Consider the following 22982-nt stretch of genomic DNA (forward strand, 5'->3'; position numbering starts at 1 on the left):
AAGATACACAATTTTTCAGGGGAATGAGAGTATAACAGACTTTAGAGTAAGTAATAGTTCTTATATTTTTATGGCTAAGAGGAATGATGAGTTGAGGCAGTTATCCAGATAATCTAGGACCAGAAAGCAGATCTCTTTAAACTGTGAAAGCTGACTGTTATTAAAAATATATATATATATACAAGACACGGTTGACTGAACTGAATTTAGGCTCTCATCAGACACCTTGAAATTCGCGGATCTTGTATCACATTATCTAGTGATTCTCAACTTTGCTGAATAAGAGAGCTAGTTACAGTTAGACCAATTAAATCAGAATCTCAGGAAGTGGGCCCCAAACATTGGTATATTTTCAAGTTTCTCGAGTGATTTTGATGTGCAACCAATGTTGAAAACCACAGGCAAACAGAAAGATGCATTCTGAGTTTTTATTGAGTGATAATCATTAAATTCTAAGAGTGAACTGAAAGCCAAAGGATAATTGAACAACCAATGATTGTTCTTCCTGATGTTAAATATTATACAACTTTGTTTCCAAAATAAATGTGAAAAACGTAGTAACTTGTTAAACAAGTGGCTATTTAGACATAGATTATTCTGCATTTAACACCTTGAGTTAAATTTATTCATACCATTTGTGTGTGTGTGTGTGTCTGTGTGCATGTGTGTGTGTGTGTGTTTGTGTGTTTGTGTTCCTCTCAGGCAACTCTTGGCATACTAAGACTACTGTTAATAAAACAGGCGGTAGGATGAACATACTATAGGACCAAATTTTTTTCCGAGAAAATCTTATTCTATCATTCGAACTTTTAGATGACACCGTGGATATTTAGGGGTTTAATGGAACGAAATGATTTAACTGAGTTGGAATTTTTGATGCTTAAAACAAAATTAGAAGTAAAATGTTAGTGATTAAATCAGAAAATCATATAGATTAGACTTTGTCGAAGCTTGTATTTCCCAAACATAATGATCATCAGGGAAGTAAACCTCTAATTAATCACATACATATTTACTTTCCTATGGTTATGTTTTCCTGCTCAATTCATATGCTAAACAATATTGGCCAGTAATGGGATATTCAGATTGATTTACTTACACTCAACTAATCAGAATGATTTTAAGATAATAACAAACAATATTTGAAATCTAAAATCACACCAGTGGGGACAGACTACAGACTGTAATAGGTGATAGATACACACTGGTTTTCATTGTATTATTTTAATGAGGACTTATAGTTTCTGCACTTGAAATTTAGCCATGGTTTGTTTCATTCTTATTGTGAATGAGTAGCTTTTTGTTATTTTAAGCTTAGATTACTTTAAAATTACTAGAAAATAAGACTTCTTATGATAATTTGGTAGAGTGGAAAAAACTGTTGAAATCAGGCATAGTATTAGATTCTAGTTACAGTTTTGCTACGTACCAGGACTTGTATTTTTTCATCTATAAAACAGGAACATTTGATCAGGTGACTATTTATGTTTGTTATAAAACTTGTAAAATTTTAAATGCACATCAGCATTTTTCTCTTCTCTCAAGAACTGCTTTGTCATTATAATTTTCAACTCTTAATTTGCAAGTTACGTTTAAACAGATATTTCATAAGTGTGTCCTATGTGTCAGGCAATATCTTATGTACATGGGAAATATCAGAGACCAAAACAGACATTTTCCCTGTCCTTTTGCTGAATGAATTATCATTGCCTACATAACAGTCCAAGAGAGTAGGGGTTATCATGACAGCTCAAGGAACTTGTGCAGTTCCAGTATTCAAACTCTTCAGGTGCTAGTAATCTCCTGTAGATTGCCTTGCCATTTCCTTCCATCATCTCTATTCTGTAGCTATCAGTGTTTCTCACCTCAGCCTAGAAAATTCCATTAACAGAAAAGGAAAAGTATCTACATTTATTGGGTGATAAACATCACTGTGATGGCTGCCTCGTGGCATTGCTGTTGTCTGGACCACGCAGCTAGCTAGGAGTGATCCATATTTTTAAAATCTTAACATTAATTTTACCCTCTTTAATACTACTCTGATTGAAGAAGGTTGAATTTAAAAATACAGTGAAAGGGCTATGTGGCTGAAGGAAGTTGCAATTAGCATTAATAATTTAAATTGTCAATTTTTGTCATCAATCTTTTATCTCATTTGTTAATATTCTCAAATGGTTTTCCTCCTGCCATTTTAATTTAAAAATTTTTCTTTACCTTTTAAACAATTTGGCATACTTTTAAAATGTATTCTTTTTATTTCTGTAACCATAATTTGGAAACATGGTCACAGGGTAAGGGGACACAGGACAGTTTTCTTACCTGCAGCTGTCCCTTCAGTTAATCAACCCTGACCACATCCTAACTACTTCTGGAAGTTCTCCCATTCTTTCTCTGTGGGATCATTAAGAATTAGAATACCTAAGATATTCTTGAGTTCGTAATTTTCTTCAAGTAGATGGTATCTTTAAACATCTTAAATTGTGTCATGCACCATCCAGTATCTTTTGGAAGGGCTACGCATTCTAGTAGCTATGGTTTGGAATATGTTACTATTGAATTTTGAGCATGAAGAAAACTTAGATGAATCATTCTATTTAGGAAAGACCAATTCTACACTGCCACTGGCCTATCAAAAGGATCCTAGAAATGTCAAACCTCTGATACTCACTCAAGAAGAAGACATGGCAAAATTCTATGGTCAAACAGGGCACTGCTTCTATATTAGCTTTCCTCTAGTTCAGGAGTTTGAATATGTTCTGTGAATGGCCACATAGTAGTTCTAGGCTTTGTGAGCCATGTAGTCTCTTTCACAATTACTCAACTCTGCTGTTTTAGCACAAAAGCAACCAGAAAAAATAAACAAATAGAAATTGATACACTTCAATGAAGTCTTATGTACAGACACTGACATTTGCGTTTTTAATAATTTTTATGTGTCCTGAAGTATCTAGTTCTTCTTTTAATTTTTTCCAACCATTTACATAAAAACTATTTTCAGCCCATCGGCTGTACAAAAGAAGGTGGCTGAAGGGATTAGGCCTACCAATTATAGTTTGCCCATCTCTGCTCTCATTTATCTGACTCTAGTTAATTTACCTTCCTCTTGGTGAGAGAGTCTCTTAGGCATTCTTCTCTATTAGGAAGCTCAAGAAGTTGGCTAGAATTGATATGGCCCCTATTAGGTCAGCTCCTTTCATGGTTCCCATGGTAACATTAATCCTCATATTGAGGATCCTGGACCCACAAGACTTTGAAATCCTTAGCAGTGAATGACTGTTACAAATCTAATCATGGTCACCCTATGAAAGCAATCAACATCTGTTATTTTCTGACTTTTTAATAAAAGCCATTCAGACTGGTGTGAGATGGTATCTTATTTAGGATTTAATTGGCATCTCTCTGATGATTAGTGATACTGAAGATTTTTTCATATGCTTGTTGGCCGCTTGTATGTCTTCTTTTGAGGAGTGTCTGTTCACGTTCTTTGTCCTGTTTTTAATCTGTTTTTTTTTTTTTAATTTCTTGTTGACAAGTTTAAGTTCCTTATAGATTCTGGATATTATTCTTTTGTCAGATGCATAGTTTGCAAATATTTTCTCCCATTCAGGAGGTTATCTGCTTACTGTGTTGATTGTTTCTTTTTCTGTACAGAAGCTTTAATTTAATTAACTCTCATTTGTCAATTTTCGTTTTTGTTGCATTTGTCATTGAGGTCTTGGTCATAAATTCTTTGCCTAAGCCAGTGTCCAGAAGAAGGTTTCCTAGGTTTTATTCTGGAGTTTTAGTAGTTTCAGGGCTTACATTTAAGACTTTAATCCATCTTGAGTTAATTTTTGTATATGGTGAAAGGTAGGGGTCCAGGTTCATTCCTCTATATATGGCTAGCCAGCTATCCTAGCAACATTTAATGAATAAGGTGTCCCTTCTCTGTTGCTTATTTGTGCCAACTTTGTCAAATATCAGTTGCTTGTAGGTGTGCAGCTTTATTTCTGAGTTCTCTATTCTGTTCCATTGATCTAGGTGTCTATATCTGTAATAGTATTATGCTGTTTGGGTTACTACAGCTTTGTAGTATATTTTGAAATGAGGGAATGTAATGCCCTCAACTTTGTTCTTTTGGCTTAGGATTGCTTTAGCTATTCAGGCCTTTTTTTGGTTCCATATGAATTTTAGAATTGTTACACAATATACCCATGTAACAAACCTGCACATGTAACCCCTGAATCTAAAGTAATTTTAAAAAGAAAGTAATTGAGAAACAGAGAAAGGGATATGGAGCTCTTTGCACAGTTTTCTTGTTTACAAAAAAGGGAAATAAGATCATTTTCAGAGGACCTTCAGATCTGATGTTACCTCACCCAGTTACTTACAGATCTGTCCACTCTGATAACGATTCTCTCTGAATAGAAGTGTTCTTAAGGATAGAACAGGACTGCTGCCACACAAACTGACCATTCACAGGCTAACTTTTGGTTCCACTTTGATGAAAATTCTCAGTTCTCAGTCTGCGCTATTCATTCCCTTGACTCTACTTTCACAAGGAAATCATTGATAAGAATCTGTCAATCATGCTTCAATGTAGATAATAAAGAAACAAAAAGCCACAGAAACATCCTCTTCAAAAACTGGGAAGATAATGTTCCTTATTCATCTCACTGAAATTAATCTGCTAGGTTCCTGTCCTGTTGCTCAATCAGCAGGAGAATCTTTGGCCAATGCTTAGGCAAACTGGATGAACAGTGGCCACGTTCTTTTGAAGCCAATAATAATCATCAAGTAGTTGTTCCTTAATTACTAAGCTTTATCTTACAGAACCTGGCTAGTGGGCTTTCCAAAAGGAAAAATCTCAAGCATTTGGTTTTGTATGTTTTCTTATGTCCTTAATATGTTATTTTAGACACATAGAAAGTATACCAAATGTAATCATTACTTCTGTATGCATAACTCATCTTAAGGAATGAAATATTACAAATATCATTTAAGTGTCCTGTTCATATCCCACCCAATTCTTTTGTCTTTCCTCACAGAGATAGCTCTTGTTCTGTATTCAGTTTATATTAATTCCCACACATCTTTCTGCTTTTACTATATATTATATAGAACTAAATAATGTATATTTCTACATATTTTATCCTTTGTGTAAATGGTATCACACTGCAACATTTAAAGTGTTTCCAGTTTTACTATATTTCTCAAGAAGCTTGATTTTTGTAACATCTCTTTCATCGTTTTAGGCAACCTTCCCCTTCCTTTTTTAAAGGGGACAGCATTAGAAAACAAATGGTGAACTGCCCCCTAAGCCTATGCCAAGTTTATAAAGAACATAACTGATCTTTTGGCCAGTATAAGAAACTCTTCTGGCTGGGTGCGGTGACTCACACCTGTAATCCCAGCACTCTGGGAGGCCGAGGCAGGTGGATGACCTGAGGTCAGGGGTTCGAGACCAGCCTGACCAACATGGTGAAACCCCACCTCTACTGCAAACACAAAAAATTAGCAGGGTATGGTGGCAGGTGTCTGTAATCCCAGCTACCCGGGAGGCTGGGGCAGGAGAATTGCTTGAACCCGGGAGGCGGAGGTTGCAGTGAGCTGAGATCGGGCCATTGCACTCCAGCCTGGGTGACAAGAGCAAGACACCATCTCAAAATAAATAAATAAGAATAAACTCTTTCTTTCATTATCTATTTGGTTTCCCTACAAGTTGGAATAATTCATCTCAATGCTAGTAGTACCTCTCTGAGGGTGCATGGGGCTGACTTAAGTATTGCTCACACGATGATGGTTGTCTCATTTTATTAATTCTGTGTATTTTATGGTAGGCCTAAATGATAGTTCTGATGGGATCTCATTTAGAATTTTGGTAGTACTGGAAAACTGCTTTCACATGGACTATGGCTCTATAGATAGGTGATGAAATATTATTAAATTAATTAAATAACAGAATCTAGTAAGAAATGAAGAAACAGCAAGAATGCCTGGCTGCTTTGGTGGTCACCGACATAGTTTGTATTACAGACAATGCATCATCTGGGGCCTGCCCACAGCCACGGTAAGGAGGTGAAATGAGTATAGAGGATCCAGTTTTTTTCTTTTTTTCTCATAAAAACTTAAGTGTTAGATCATTGTGGAAGGGCTTGATTTGATATGACAGGGATTTTTGATAAACAACATTGGTGACATGAATACAATAAGCCAGACCATGGAAGACTAGATTGCTTTTGATTTTAAAGTTAGATTCATTTTTCTCAGCTTCGTAATGTAAGAAAAACTGAATTGAACTTTAAATATCCTTATACTTTTCTAATTTAGGATAGGAAATTTCCTCGATTATATAACATGGCTAGTTAAAAACCAAAACCCTAAAACTTTTGTGTCATATGAAGACTTTATGAAATCTGTACTACTATAGATTAGTAAAATCTCTACTGTTTTTAAGGTGACTTCTGATTCTCCAATTGGAGCAATACTTCCAAATCCTTTGCTAATTTTGATCTTGAAAAGTGAATTCTAGTTTTCTCATATCACAGGAAAAACTAGTACATTTAGACTTAGTATTATCATTAACCACTATATTAATTTTCATCACACTCAGTACTTGATACTTTATGCCCCCTGTAAAACATTCTCACTTCACCTTTTCAATGCCATCATCAAGTAAGATAGTACTACTGAGCTTTATTTTCAATAGCTTTTACAGCTAAAGTAATAGCCCAACTGTGTTTTCAAATAAATCTATTCACTGAGAGATTGATACAGGTTGCTAGAGAAGTCAACATATTTTGAGTTGTTGATGGTGAGTTTTCTTTCTTCAATTATGCTTGGAACGAAAAGCCTCAATAGCCAATTTCTCTGTGACTGGTTCAAACCCAAAACTCTATGTTAGCAAAAATTTTTAGCTATTGAAGCCTTCTAGTACTATGACATACACATGAATATGAAGCCCTGCTTTCCAATTAGATATAGGGCCAAGTATACAAATGTGTTATCAGTTAGAAACAATCTGGCTTCTTTCCAGGAAAAAGATACAGAAAATTCGTTTCTGTATTCAGAGAAAATAACCTTCAAATCTCTGATGCCTAATTCTACTTAAAAGCTCAGTTGCAGGAAAGCATATTCACAGAAGGTTACATGATGTGATAATTATGTATTGCATGCCTGTATAAAAATATCTCCTATAATTCATAAATATATACACCTACTATGTATCTATACTAAATTAAAAATTAACAGAGAATCTAAAAATCTGAAAACAATTACTAGACCACTTTAGACTTCTGCTCCAATATTTTTTCCTCTCATAGAATTGCTTTTCCTGAATGGCCCTATAGCAATAAATTTTTCTTTTGCATGGAGCCATGATGGTACAAAAAAATAAACATTCTCATTGTTTATTATAAGAATATGAATCAGCTTCTTCTCACCTTTATGACCCTCCCATTTATTTTCTTCTGGCACTAAGTTCTAGCAAAAAGCTAACATACTACAAGTAAAGTTAAAATTATTTTAATTATTATTTTAATAATTTGGAAACTTTGGGTCTCAAACATATGTTTACTTCTTGGTTTTGTCTGTTAGGAAGCTTGGTGCCAATCTGTGGCTTTATGGTTCCCTGTCCATGCCACCACCCTTGATACATTGTGGATATATTTCTATGCACGTATTTTTTATTATTTATCTACTACAATTTTCCTTTTCCTAGTTTTCCAATTTATTTAGGCTTCTCAAGTTGTGCCACATGTATCTCTTCAAGCCACCCTAAATAATTTTTCTGGAATTTAATATATATTAAATATAATTAAGATACTTTAAGATAAAACTGATAATATTTAACTATAGTCAATGTACTTGAAATTATGCTTTGTTTGGATAAACTAAAGGTCAAATAATCACTTCACGAGTAATTGACATTTTTATGTATTTGAATATTTGAAACTAGATGTTCAAATACTTTCATATGAAAATAAATATAATGTTCTTGGGTCAACAGAACTGAGAGAAATTCAGCAGATATAAATTAAATTATCTAAAAATTTTTTAAAATAATAAAAAAGAAATCTCTAGATATTCAAATTTTCTGCAGTCACATTCCAAATTCTTGGAATGATCGACAACTACATTTAATGTACTGCATTTAAATTAATTTAATTTAGTTTTTAAAAATTTGACTTTTTTTATTTTATTATTATTATACTTTAAGCTTTAGGGTACATGTGCTCAATGTACAGGTTAGTTACATATGTATACATGTGCCATGCTGGTGTGCTGCACCCATTAACTCATCATTTAGCATTAGGTATATCTCCTAATGCTATCCCTCCCCCCTCCCCCTACCCCACAACCGTCCCTGGAGTGTGATGTTCCCCTTCCTGGGTCCATGTGTTCTCATTATTCAGTTCCCACCTATGAGTGAGAATATGCGGTGTTTGGTTTTTTGTCCTTGAGATAGTTTACTGAGAATGATGGTTTCCAATTTCATCCGTGTCCCTATAAAGGACGTGAACTCATCATTTTTTATGGCTGCATAGTGTTCCATGGTGTATATGTGCCACATTTTCTTAATCCAGTCTATCATTGTTGGACATTTGGGTTGGTTCCAAGTCTTTGCTATTGTGAATAATGCCGCAATAAACATACGTGTGCATGTGTCTTTACAGCAGCATGATTTATAGTCCTTTGGGTATATACCCAGTAATGGGATGGCTGGGTCAAATGGTATTTCTAGTTCCAGATCCCTGAGGAATCGCCACACTGACTTCCACAAGGGTTGAACTAGTTTACAGTCCCACCAACAGTGTAAAAGTGTTCCTATTTCTCCACATCCTCTCCAGCACCTGTTGTTTCCTGACTTTTTAATGATTGCCATTCTAACTGGTGTGAGATGGTATCTCATTGCGGTTTTGATTTGCATTTCTCTGATGGCCAGTGATGGTGAGCATTTTTTCATGTGTTTTTTGGCTGCATAAATGTCTTCTTTTGAGAAGTGTCTGTTCATGTCCTTCGCCCACTTTTTGATGGGGTTGTTTTTTTCTTGTAAATTTGTTTGACATTTATCTTTTGAAACAGCAGATGAAACTTATAGCTTGAATCAAGCTCTCCACCTACCAAGAAACCATGAGAAATGAGAATGTACTCAATAGTCATGGGGTTTCATATATGAGAGTTTGAATTTTATGTTAAAATATTAGAACGATTATCATAAATGTGACTGACTTAGATCTGCAGGGCATATATTCTTTTATGATTGTTATTTTTAAGGAAATAATAAGAACCTTCCAAATAAATTGGTAAAAAAAAAAAAAGTTCTGTAATTTAGATGCAAATGAATATACTTTATTTGACAACTAAGAGATTTTAGAGTATGTCATTAACAGCTTAGTGTTTCAAAAGATCTAGATAGAGTGATAAAGTATCTTTATTCTATAAAGAAAGAAAATAAATTCCAGTTTTCTAAGCTTTTTTTATTCCTACTAGATCTCACATTAGCTTTGCTCCTTGACGTTATGAAAAATACTTTCCAGGCAGATTCAACAAGCAGACAATTCTCCAGACTATTCAAGCCTTCTATATGAGAAGGATAACATAGAAACCTCTGCAAAGGTCATTACCTTATAATATTTGAATGATTTCACGGTGAGGCTAATGCAAAAATACCTCAAGTAATATGTTTGAATGATAAGAAAAAATAAGGCTAATGTGAGTTTTAACCTGTATTGACTGTATCTTCCTTGCTATAGTAATCTCATGTATGATCCTGAATAACTATAATTAAATAACTATCTAACATTAAATTTATTCTGAAAGAGAAGAAAAACAATTTAATTCACTACTATTTATTTGGAAACATTTTATGTAACAAAATATATTACTACTTGTTCTCTGAATCTACATAAAGACAGTTTTCAGTTTGGGTCTCATTTATATGATTGTAAGTTTTTACATAAGGTACTGAAAATTTCCCAACTTTGAATAATCTGGATAGCCACATTGAATTAAAAATAAAGCATAAACTTCTTATACCTCTAGTTAATTTGGTAACTTTAAAACATCAAGTGGGTGTAAAATGGCCTAACAAAGTGGCAAATTCTGAGGTAAAACATGTTATCAATATCAGCTATTTTCTTTATATCAACACACTTTCAGGTAATCTGGTAATTAATAAATTGTAAAAAAAAAAATACTAAGCTATGAGTCTCTTGACTTAAGTTCTAACCAGCATGAAATAATTGGCCATCAGAAAAAAGGCAAGAATTTAACAGCTAACGATTACAGAAGTTGCTGTGTCATCTGGTGATGGAAATGATAGCCCCTGCATAGACACCTTGAGATTCTTTCTGAAATGTGACTTTGGCAATATGCTAATCTTGCAAGTCCTGTCCAGCCCAACTGTCTTAAATCTCTGTGTCCTTGCCCTCTTAATGGCTGTGGGATTCATCTGGGCAGTATGGTCTTAGGCAAGCCAGTAGATTATAGGATCTCATCTCTGGACCAATTTTCAGACTAATGACCTATGTATTTTTTGAGGTCTTATTCATAATTGACTGAACTCTAAGGAAGCTTTTGGACAGACCCCTGCTAAAGCTTACCATTGGTTTTATCATGGTCCTGAAAAGCACAGATTAATTTTTAAGAAAGAGAATATGAAACAATATTAATATGTATAATGCTATTATTGCTACATGTTAATACTTCCTTACAAAATTATATTATTATGTGTTTTCACGTATGTTCAAAATAACCTTCAGTGATATAGGTTTTACCTTTCCCCAGGCAACTTCAGAATCCAAATTACTAGGCATTCCTTCAACTGCTGATCTCTTTGTCAATTCCATATCTGTAGCTGCCAGCCATTCTGTCAAGACATTCATTTCCTTTCGCATCTTACGGGACAATTTCAAGCATTTCTCCAACTGTTGCTTTCTTTCAGTTACCTGAAAAGAATTATAATAAAATGTAATTTAGTTTACTCTTTAATTCAAATTTAGTTATAACCACTTATTTGGAACTTTTATATTTCTGTCATTTAAAATAACTATTTTTGTACATGTTTTAAAATAATATTTTATAAAAATCATATATTCTGAATATTAAGAGTGAATAAAAATTGTCCAGGGCAGATGACATTGTTTGTCCTAAAGATAGGGTCTTGTATGTTGTCATGGTAGAAAAGAAACCTATAAGAATTTTTCTCTAATATAAGATAATTTATGGCCAAAGTTTATGATAAATACAACGATATAAGTCAAAGTGAAGATAAAACTCATTTCTCACTGAAAACTTACTGTCATTTGTCAGTAATATGGCAAGAAGTTTTACAATCCTCTATATACAAATGAGGCTAGCTCATGCTGGTAAGGAATCAAAATGAAGATAGAAGATTAATTCTCTCAAAAGGTAAAAGTATTTGTGTAATACCTAGAATTATCAATTGTATCCTCATTACGTCTTTAAAGTGTCTCACATCTGCTCAAAAACAATACAGTGAATAGGTCACTTCCTCCTTAAACATAATTTTGCCATCCAATAGGGACAAAAAGATGAATGCGAAGCCAATATTCGTTCCCATTAATAGAAAAACTAATTATTTGATCCTGTGCTCCTGTTCTCAGTGTTTGATACCAAGACCCTCAAAAGCAAATTATCCATATTCTCACGTAAGAAATGAACAAATTTGTATTTCTCCATCACCTTGTCAGATGTGCCTATATTTTGTTAAGATTTTCAGTTGGTTGGTTTAATAAAAAGCCCAGCATCTCTTTCTACTAAATGCAGTCAAACCATCAACAAAAGCCAGATATATTACAATTTCTTAAAGGCAAATCTTCTTGCCTCACACGTCTATAGATTACTCCTCTATACTCCTGAAAGTTCCTTGAACAAAGAAAGGTCTCGCTATATATGCTATATGTATTGAATAAAGGAATGAAGACTTGCAAATCATTAATTACAAGTTAGAAAATATAACTGGTAAAATTTACATAAAGAGTTTATACTCTTACAAGTTGCTCCTGGTTTTCTTTTCTTTGGTATGTGTTTTCACTATTTTTTTTTTTTAAACCCTTGTCTGTCATGAAGCCTGGGAATCTGAACAGTAGATATAAATATCCGGCTCTGCAGAAACAGCATGATGGAATGTAAGTACGTTAGGCTCTGCAATACCTAGTGGACTCTCGACTTGAGTATGATTTTTGGCAGAACACCTCATTTTTCTTAACACATCTATCAAATGGGATTACTATACTTATTAATAGAACACAGGAATATTGTGAGGGTAAAGCCAGACAACAGTTTGAGAGAGCATGACATATTGTAACACGTCAATACCTTCCTTTATTCTCATTATTTACCTTTAGGGATGGTTCAATAAAAAACTGTGCCTGAATGTACAGAGCAAAAGCTTTATTTACATTTATTTTACAACCTTACAGGTAAATAAAACATGGACAAGATTTGGCTTTTGTTGCTAATAAATCTGAAAGGTAGAGTCCAGATTAATTTCGATTGTAATGGAATTGGTTAAAACAATACCACCACCACAAGTGCGTATTTGTGCATTATGCCCTAGGCATAATAGGTGCCACTGACTGATACATATATTTATCAGTCATATATGTGTGTGTATGTGTGAGTACAACCAAAATAAGAATCTAGCTATAAGCAAGAAAAACACAAAAGATGAAAATATGTATAAAGCATCTAAAATGCTACAATCAAAATAAATATTCTGGAACCTTGATAACAATTCCAATTCCAAATAACAAAATTCATTATTTTCTTTAGGAGAGGTGTGTGTACATTTAGAAAACATTTAGTTGCTGAGGCTGTAAATTCATTTCTTAAACAGATTGTCCCTTCTATTTTTTTTTCCTAAGTAAAAGCATCTGCCCTTTTGACTGCAAGAATTTTATTTGTGTTGTAGGGGTGTGTGGGGGGTGGGGGAAAATATACTTTATGATGTGTTTCTACGCATATTTTTCCTATGCACTCTTGGTAGAAAAATGATTCCAGATTCAATATTTCAAAGAAATTCTATCTTCCCAGAGCTAATGCATTATTGATTTTTATTTATTTCATTTTGTTTATTTCCAGCTAAATACATTTTTAAAAAACAGGAGACACTGCCATCTTAAGGAAAATTGAGTTTTATACTTTGTGTGTGTATGCGGGGAATGGATACGTTTAACAGAATGCCACCTGCAGTAAAATGTTTTAGTAGTCATTGTTTCATGAAGTTAACAATGTATTTACGGGATGATATTACTATTGCTATTTTATGTATATTTCCATAAAAATCAGAGCATAGAGAAATAAAAAGGGGTTATAGGTATTATTACATCAATGGTGCTAGGTTTAATATCTCTTAATAAATTAATTATATTTTCTCTCCCCACTCATCACCATATAAGAATACAGCAAAAAGGTAAGACAAGAAGAAAGCTCTCCTCAGGAACGAAATGGAACAGCACCTTGATCTTGCACTCCCAGGCTCCACACTTGGAGAAATCAATTTACCAAATTTATTTTATTTTGTTATGGCAGCCAGAGCTGATTACTCCAAAAAGGTAACGCATACTGAATTGTGGCAGACACAACCATATAAATTCTGAAGATGATTAAAATAGAAGGGTTCCTTCTTACATAAAAAGAATAATGTAATGAAATTCCCTTTGTTGCCTTTGCTTTTATTGGACAAAGCTACTGCTGTTGAAAATATTTTGAGTCAAAATGCAGACAATATTTTTATTCTCAGCCAAAGAATATAGGACTTACAGCATTTTTATAAGATGGAATTTATACATGATCCCTTAGTCACAAATGTTTCTACATCAATATTTACTTCAAAAATAAATGTTTGGCCTATGTTTTTGCTGTATTCTGTGATACTATTAAAGTTAAATATGATTTCTTCATACACTTTTATTTTGCTTTAAGGATATTACCATGTGGCAAATGGTTAGAATAAACACAAGCTCTCAAATACGTATTTTCAGGAATAAATAGGGTTTTACATCATTATGAGAATCATTCATTTCTGAATAATAATCAACTCAGGGCACTATTATTCGTCTAATGTCACCTTTATTGCTTTAAATTCTAATTGACTTATTCTGTTATTTTATGTTAAATTTACTCTTGCAATGATTTTGTAAAAATTCCTATGACAAATAAAAAGCCCACACACAAAAAAACTCTATTTTAAAAAGTAAACTGAGAAACTCCCCTTTACCAAAATGTATATTTTCTTAATTTAAAAAATACTCATCCATACATTATTTTAGTATAAAGTCACACAGGTCAAATTATGAACTGAAAATTTGTAATTTATAACTATAACATACATTTATTTTATTAATTTAAAATTTATAATTATAAAAACAATATGTCTCCAGAACTGAAGCTGTAGCGTTAGGATTAATATTAGAGATTATTCAATCTCTAATACATTTGAGACTAGAGATTATTCAGTCCTTCATAATTGATATTAAATATGAAATAATTGGCATCTGTAAAAATTGATAAGCACTGGAATGAGGTATCAAGTGCAGATACAATTTTTCTGTCTGTGGTGATCTTTAAACAATGATAAATTTCTCTAGAGGATATAAAGGTATCTCATTCCAAAGGTACCTTGGTAGACCAAACAAGCAGTTGAAATGTATTTTATTTCAAGATTATCATAATGCTTTCCCATCAATTGAGTATCAGTTGTTTCTTATTTTGTAACAAAGTAAGAGAATCTTTTGTCATAGGATGGCAACAAACTTGTTTAAAACATAACACATATTAATTAGAGGGTTTTTAAAATATAAAAACAAGACTATCTAAGAAAAATGGTTATTTCCAGATTTCAATTTAATTCTAAAATTTACTTTCTATGATAAGGAATTGGCAACTATTATCTTCAAGATACAACCTTCAATCTACATTCAGGGTGAGATACAAGAAATATGCCTCTCCTTAGCTATTTCTCAAAAATGGACATTCGTATTTCTGTCTAAGATGAGGTGACAATTTTATCAGTGATGTTGTTCTATTCACTAAAGTTGAGAACCTGAGTTGTAAAAATATAACTTTTTATCCTCCATGAAATTTAGTTCTTTCAGTTAGAATGAAATTAAAATGTTAGAAGTCCATTTTTGGAAATAGTAAGATAGTCGCTTATGGAAAGATATCCCATATTCATGGATTGGAATAAATAATATTGTTAAGATGTCTGTACCACTCAAAGCAATTTACAGACTTAATGCAATCCCTATTAAAATTCCAGTGACATTTTTGGCAGATGTAGAAGAAACAATCCCAAATTTCATTTTGAACAACAAAAGACCCAGAACAGCCAAAGCAATCTTAAGCCAAAAGAACAAAGCTGGAGGTATCATAATTACCTGATTCAAAAATATTCTATAATGCTCTAGTAATTAAAAGAGCAGGATAGTAGTATAAAAACAGACATATAGACCAAAGGAACAGAATAGAGAGCCCAAAAATAAATCCACATATTTCTGATCAACTGATCAACCAAGGGGCCAAGAACACACAATGAAAAAAGGACATTCTCTTCAATAAATGGTTCTGGGAAACTGGATATCCAAATGCGTGAGAATGCAATTGGACACTTATCTCACAGCATATAAAAAACCAATTCAAAATGGACTAAAGACTTAAAACCTGAACCTATAAAATGATTTGAAGAAAACAGGAAAAAGCTTCCTGACATTGTTCTGGGCAAGCATTTTTTTTGGATCTGACTCCCAAAGCACAGGCAACAAGAGGAAAACTAGATGACTGCTATCACATCAAACTAAAAAGCTTCTGCTCAGCGAAAGAAACAATCAACAGAGTGAAGAGACTACTTACTATCATAATTTTAAGCCATCAAAGCTCTAAATCTATACAGAATATTTGAGTTGAGCGAAGTGACATAACTATCCTAGATATCCCACAGTTTTGGAAAGAGGAGATGGAAAGATGTAGGCATCTTGAATTAGCAGTGAAGTGGAGTTGGTCATGAGACTCTGATCAGGACAATGATACAAAAATAATTACAGAGCCATAGGTCTTAACTGGCTATCCATGCTATCTTATTAGCCAAGTGTGGTAGATTTTGCAGGTCTTGGCCATATAGGGAAATAATTACTGTGTAATTATTATACTTAATGTGTTCTATGTGGAATATGTTAACTACATTAGACCTACATATAAATAGATACAGTTTATAATATTTACCAGTCTTCAAGTCATCACAAGTAGATTTATATAATGAAAATAAGGAACATTTACAACAAAGAAACCCTTTTAGAACTATCTGATGGAGCAGGAAAAACCTCCCTGAGTGTTACATATTTTTCAATCTGAATATGCAGAGCCTCACTGATTAATTATTGTTTCTTAATGAGAATTCCACATCGAAATATGTGTATATGTTTATCTTTGTGTGTATGTGTGTGTATATATATGTACATATATACATATATACATATGTGTATATATACGTGTATATATACGTATACATGTGTATATATATATATATATATACGTGTGTATATATATATATATAGAGAGAGAGAGAGAGAGAGAGAGAGAGGTGTTTAGAATTGCTAAGACTCTAATCATACATAATTTATTACCCGTTGCTTTACAATTTATAAGGAAAGTGGAAAGAAGTGTTTGTGGTCTCAGCATGCACACACCTTTGCTCCCAGCTCATTATAATGCAATTTCAAAGCTGTTACTCTTTCATCAAGTTCTTTGGGATTTTCCGTCTGCTTTTTCTGTACAATCTGACGTCCAGTCTTTATCACCATTTCCACTTCAGACTTCACTTCACTCAGACTTTTATACAAGTTCTAAGTTTAAACATAAAACAAAACATAATAATCAGTAGAGTTAAATTACTTCATAATATTATTAACAGAAATGAATAGAGATCCCCTTAATTGCTATTCCATGTTTACAATTTTAATAGAGTAGCATTTTGCAGCGGTGGTCAATATCTAGCTTCTGCATTTTCTGTTAATTTAATATTTCTATTTTTAATTGTCTACACACATGCAGATATGTGTAATTTGCAGCTACTCTTATTAAACAGAGAGTTAATCATATATATGTGTGTTTTGTGATATATATACATATATTTAGTTCTTCAATCAAAGAACATAAAGGTCAATTCTGAATTTTACATGACTTCTATTTTAAATGTTGGAGTTACATAATTCTAGCCATGAATTTGGATGAATTAATTCACTCATTCATCGGGTATTTATTGAGTGGTTACTGTGAACCAGATAGTATTTGAATCACTGGGAAGTCAGTGGTGGCCAAAACACACACATTCACTGTTGTTCTCATGGTACTTACATATCAGTAAGGTAAAGAACCTAAATTTCTACATCATAATTTTAATATATATATTATATCATATATAAGAAAATAAGGTCATTTTTACTGTTAATTAAATTACACAACTTTATTTTCTTAAAAGTGCTGATGAAAAACAGATATTAAAATATTATTTACAATTCACATGTACATCACAACTATAAAGCACACACATACGGTTTCACAAAAAGTAGGTTGCTATGAAAAAGCATCATAAAGCAAATGTCATAACTTTGGAAGACAGCTGTGTTCACAATTATACCACCAACACCACTCCAACACCACTTGATGTCTTAATTTTGCTTTATAGAGTTCCTAGAAATATATGTGTTTGTATGTATGTGGCCATATATTCAAATATATATATGAGTGTGTATATATATGTATACATGTATATATAATAGTTTACATTATGTATCTCTGCTTTAATTTGTTTAGTCATAAATCTGAACTATCAGTACTTATTTTAGTATTACCAAAAAATAAACCTGCTAGTAGGTGATTGTTTTTATGGAATTAGAACAAAAATTGGGTTTAATTTCTCTTTTCAGTTTACAAGTAATGTCTAAAACAAAACATTTTGTAAAGGCTGGACAATTATCTGATTAATGTTACATGTATATTTCCATATTAATACTCTCTTTGACAACTGATGTTAACATTCCTTTATTACTAATAATTATGACTTTTGTCTAAGCTTCCCAGATGACATTATTTACTTCATTTTACTTTTGTCTTAGAAGATATAAAAATATCTGTGTATCTGGAAACACTGAAATTAATTATTATGTTGGAAATCAACTATGCTAATTTGGAATCAGAGATTTTTCTAAATTATTTACTCTCTGAACTTCAAAAAATATAAATGCTTTATTTTGATAAAGAAAGTTCCCTCAAGGTACCGTTAGCCATTAACATCGTTTCATTCAATAGGCAAGTAAACTATTTATAAACAAAGAGGAGAAATATTATTTATATTTGTGTTCATGTCAGTAAGACTTTTAATAAATAGACAAGCATTTCTTGAAGGCAAGACTATGATTATAGTATATACCACAAAGCATCTTAAATAATGAAAAAACTAAACAGTGTAAGGATATTCTTCTGAAAGAACTGCTTGAATTGGTCCTGACATTTAAACCAGAACCAGAAACCAGTTGAGCAAGTGCCTTGAGCAGTTTCCTTTTGTACTGACGCGGGGCACAGTCACAGCTTGACACAGGAGAGATTGTTTTCAGCTCATATTTACTGTTAGATACATTTTATAAGGTAACATTAGAGACCTGTTTCTAGAAAAGAACAAAAAGCGCTCACGTTGCAAATATTAGTCATGAATAATGTACTTGGGTCATTTATGCTTTCCTTTTTTTTTTTTTTTTTTTTTTTTTTGCAAAATTTAAGATGGGATATGTTCCCATATAGTCCTATCCTTACTCATCTAATATCAACTATCTACTTTCTATCATTTCTATTCCAAGTTTCTTTTTGTGGGTGAGATTAATTAAAGTAATTATACCACAAAAATGCAGCTTGAATTATGAAAATATATTATTGAATAAGAATACCTCATATTTTTCACACATAAATATGTGTATTTATTTTAAGATATTTGTTAAAAAGAAAAATTTTTTCCCATTCATGATATGACTACAATGTATCTGAAGGAATCTGTTTTTCACTGATATTATGGAGTAGATGTAGAAACAATACTTAAAATATCAAGCACTAAATAGACTCGTTTTCCCTTCAATGTTAATAACATTCTGTGTTTTCATTTTATGTGACTTTCCACTCTAATGGTCGATAGTACATGTAGAGTTATAATAATACTTATGTTGCTCTAGTAGATGCAATCATACCTCAGCTTTATGTTTTCAGAGGAATCATCTCAGTTGGTGAATTTCCAATAACAGCAACATAGGACACCGTTCAATATTATAAAGTTTAAATCAGATTTATGCTTTAGGCTATTTGTACCTTTCCACGCCTTTTAATTCTGTGTTGTCTTGAGGCATTTCAGTGTATATCCAGTACTGGTGTTTAAAGGAAAGTTATTAAAGTTTGGAATAAGAGTACCTGAATTGGAATCTTGCTTTGCCATTCACCAGCTGTCTGTCCTTAAATTCTCTCTGGTAATCTGTAGCCTTAAGAATTATAGGTGACTTCTGTATGTCCTTTAGCTTACTTGGCATCCATTATTTCTGAAGTTGTTAGGATTATTGCAACTACTGTTGTTGTTACTATTTTTAGATTAATATATTTCCTTTCTAGATTTCCATTTAAAGTATATTTAAAGAATCATAAAAATTAAACACAAGCAACACCCTTTTATATTCTGCACAGTTCTTAGCAGAATTATAGATTCAAAAAAGACACACAGAATAGGCCACAATACATGTACTGATTTTTGTTCTCAATTTTAAAATTACATAGTATAATTATTATGGTTATCTGAAAACAATTTTCTCTTATAAAAGAGCAGATACCTCTTAATGAGGGAAGTCAAGGGGTACCCGCACATTTGTCACCAGAAATACATACCACACAATGATTTAACTGTGACTGAACTACTTCCTGTTCCACACTCTTTGTTTCCAACGCAGGCAAGTGCATCTTCACTTCATCTAAAATCATCTTACTTTCTTGTAGACGCTGCTCAAAATTGGCTGGTTTCTGGAATAATCGAAACTTCATGGAGACATCTTGTAATTTTTTCTGTAAGGACAGTGTAAAAAGGCACTGATTTAATTTTGCCTTTCAAACAATAACTGGTCCTATTTTTATTAATAGATTTGCCTTTATTTCTGAAGATATACAGAAAAAAAAATAAAATAAAACAATATTTTTCCATTCATCCAACACAGGAAAACATACATTTGGGAGAATAATTCAGTAGTTTTTTCTTAATGTTATACTAAATAAAAGGTAATTTATTAACCTATTTTATCTTTAAAATGTAGAAAGCAAAAAACTCATTGTTTAGACATCAAATTGTAGTTTTCAAATAATGTCCTCAAATCCAATCTTGCCAATAATCAAGTTGTCTAATATAGACTGGAGTATGTTATAATGCCCAACAAAAACATGTTCCTTAGTTTCTGAAATAAAATATACCTGTGCAACATCAATCTGAGACAGGACTCTTTGGGCAGCCTCCTTCCCCTGGTTATGTTTCTTCATTTCTTCTAAACTGATCTCATGACTTGTCAAATCAGATTGGATTTTCTGTTGGGAGGACAGCATTATTAGTCAGCATGCTCTACAAAGAACAACTAACTTTCCAAGAAGACAAAATTCAGAAACTCTCCTCAACCATCACTACCATGTAGCTTCCTTTAAAATGACTGTAAATTGGCCAAGAGTGGTGGTTCACACCTGTAATCCTAGCACTTTGGGAGGCCAAGGCAGCTGGATCACCTAAATAGAGTTATCATAAATATTTTTTACTTTCATAAATTATCAAAGTAAAATGATTTATTTCTTCCCTATGGGATTGTTATGAGAAAAGCAATAATCATTTTGAGTCAGTAACAACTATTTCAGATATCATTTTCAATAGGCAATTTATATCTTATATGTAGAATTGATATGTTTTATCTTTGAAGTTACACTCAAATCAGACCAAAGACAAGATGTTAATCTGTAAGATTCAGCCAACTGTGACAGGGATGAGATATAATGAGAAAATTGCATGTGGAAAATACTCCTTAATCACGTTATTTTTATTTTATTTTATTTTATTCTATTTCGTAGAGGCAGAGTCTTGCTATGTGACCCGGGCTGGTCTCAAACTCCTAGCCTTAAGCAATTCTCCTGTCTCAGCCTCCCATAGCGCTGTGATTACAGGCGTGAGCCACCATGCCTGGCCTTAGTGTTGTCTACTCAGTCATTATGTGCCATATTTCAGTTAAATTTCAGGGAAGCTATGAATCTAAGAAATGGAAGTTAAATTCCCCAAACAGGTATTGCTATTTGTCTAATAGATATTTAATGGCTTCCTGCAGATACTGATTTTGAATTTTAGATAACTATAAAACATTTCAATATTTATATATTCAATAAAGAGATTTTTGGTCAAGTTTTATTGTAAAGTATATTCTGCATTTAACATACGAATTTCTGAACCAGTTATAGGCATGGATCTCCGCAGCATGTGGATACAAAAACAATACATTTATTTATTTCTTTCTGTCAAATCCATACAAAATCAGCTAGTGGTCAAATCATTCTAATTTAAAATTCAGTCATGTTTAGATTATTATAATTTAGAGAAGAAACTAAATTATACCAGAGTGCCCATAACATTATCATGCAGATCATTTTGTATAATGCACATTAGTGTAAGTGAATTTACACCAATTGGAGTAAATTCTGATACATATCATTAGAAGACAACATCAGTTTTGCTTAGCAGTTTCCAGAGAGAACTATAGCCCTGAACTGAGTAATGAGAATTATACCAAGAACATGGGCTAAGTGGTTAAGGAGCTCCTTATGCAAGGTTATAAATTCACAGATGTACCTTAATATTATTCCTTAGAATATTAATCCTAACAATTATAGAGGCAAATTATTTATGAATTACCTAAATAGTTAGAATTCTGCCTTAAAACAAATGAGAGCAAATACGCATATAAATGTATCTTATTTTATTACCATATCAATGATCTTCATTGGCTGAATAACTACCTTGTGTGAGAAATACTGATATGTTTCAGGAACCTAGAATCTGGGAGTAGGGATCCATCTAGCTGCATGATGTTATTTATAGAGCAAGAAACATCACAGAATCTATAAAATTTGATGGACGTATACAGAATGGAGTGATGCTTGTACGGAGGATGTCATAAGGGAGTTGATGTTAAAGTAGAACTTTGAATAATTAGTAAGCATTGCTGGGAGTAAAAGATGCTTTAGAGGGGTTATGGCCAGGGCCTTTCATCTTGGAAATGTTAATCCTCCTCAAAAAGGTGGGCCAGTAACAACCATGTCTGTGCCACATAATTCTGGCCAACTCCATGTTATGGGTGATCAGAATATAGACAATGCTTGTGTCAAGAGAGAATCATCAGAATCTCTCTCAGAAAATTAGAATTGACAGAAGAGTCTGTTCAAAGTGTGAGTGCTTCGAATTGTGTCACCTATACTAGCAAATTGTCCTTGTGAAGTCCCTAGTTTGCAGAGGGGATTGAGGAAGAGCAAAGGTCCATGAACAGAGAGAGAAGAAAGAAGTAGATGCATAGGGAGTGAGGTGTTAACAAAAACACTGATAGCTTCAAATAAAAGGCTGCAGTATGGCTTTATTTATTTATTTTTTGAGATGGAGTCTCGCTCTGTCACCCAGGCTGGAATGCAATGCCACGATCTTGGCTCACTGCAACCTCCGCCTCCCAGGTTCAAGCAATTCTCCTGCCTCAGCCACCCAAGTAGCTGCGATTACAGGTGCCCACCACCATGCTCAGTTAACTTTTATATTTTTTAGTAGCGACAGGGTTTTACCATGTTGGTCAGGCTGGTCTCCAATGCCTGACCTCAGGTGATCCACCCGCCTTGGCTTCCCAAAGTGCTGGGATTACAGTTCTGAGCCACCGCGCCCAGCCCGTAAA

At 33.0% G+C, this 22982-nt stretch overlaps 1 protein-coding gene across 4 annotated transcripts in view; it reads right to left on the reverse strand.

Annotated features, from left to right (window-relative positions):
• Positions 1 to 22982, reverse strand: part of DMD (dystrophin) — a 2105574-nt gene that overhangs the window by 1260635 nt on the left and 821957 nt on the right. For all 4 annotated transcript variants that reach the window (XM_054470954.2, XM_063660502.1, XM_054470953.2 and 1 more), the window contains exons 31-34: positions 20491 to 20601; positions 19918 to 20091; positions 16689 to 16844; positions 10758 to 10928 (exon numbers count right to left, since the gene is read on the reverse strand). In XM_054470954.2, the coding sequence (XP_054326929.1) occupies positions 10758 to 10928; positions 16689 to 16844; positions 19918 to 20091; positions 20491 to 20601 (612 nt within the window). The remainder of the gene's footprint in view (positions 1 to 10757; positions 10929 to 16688; positions 16845 to 19917; positions 20092 to 20490; positions 20602 to 22982) is intronic.

Source organism: Pongo pygmaeus, chromosome X (assembly GCF_028885625.2).
Source record: "Pongo pygmaeus isolate AG05252 chromosome X, NHGRI_mPonPyg2-v2.0_pri, whole genome shotgun sequence".
NCBI classification, from domain to species: domain Eukaryota; kingdom Metazoa; phylum Chordata; class Mammalia; order Primates; family Hominidae; genus Pongo; species Pongo pygmaeus.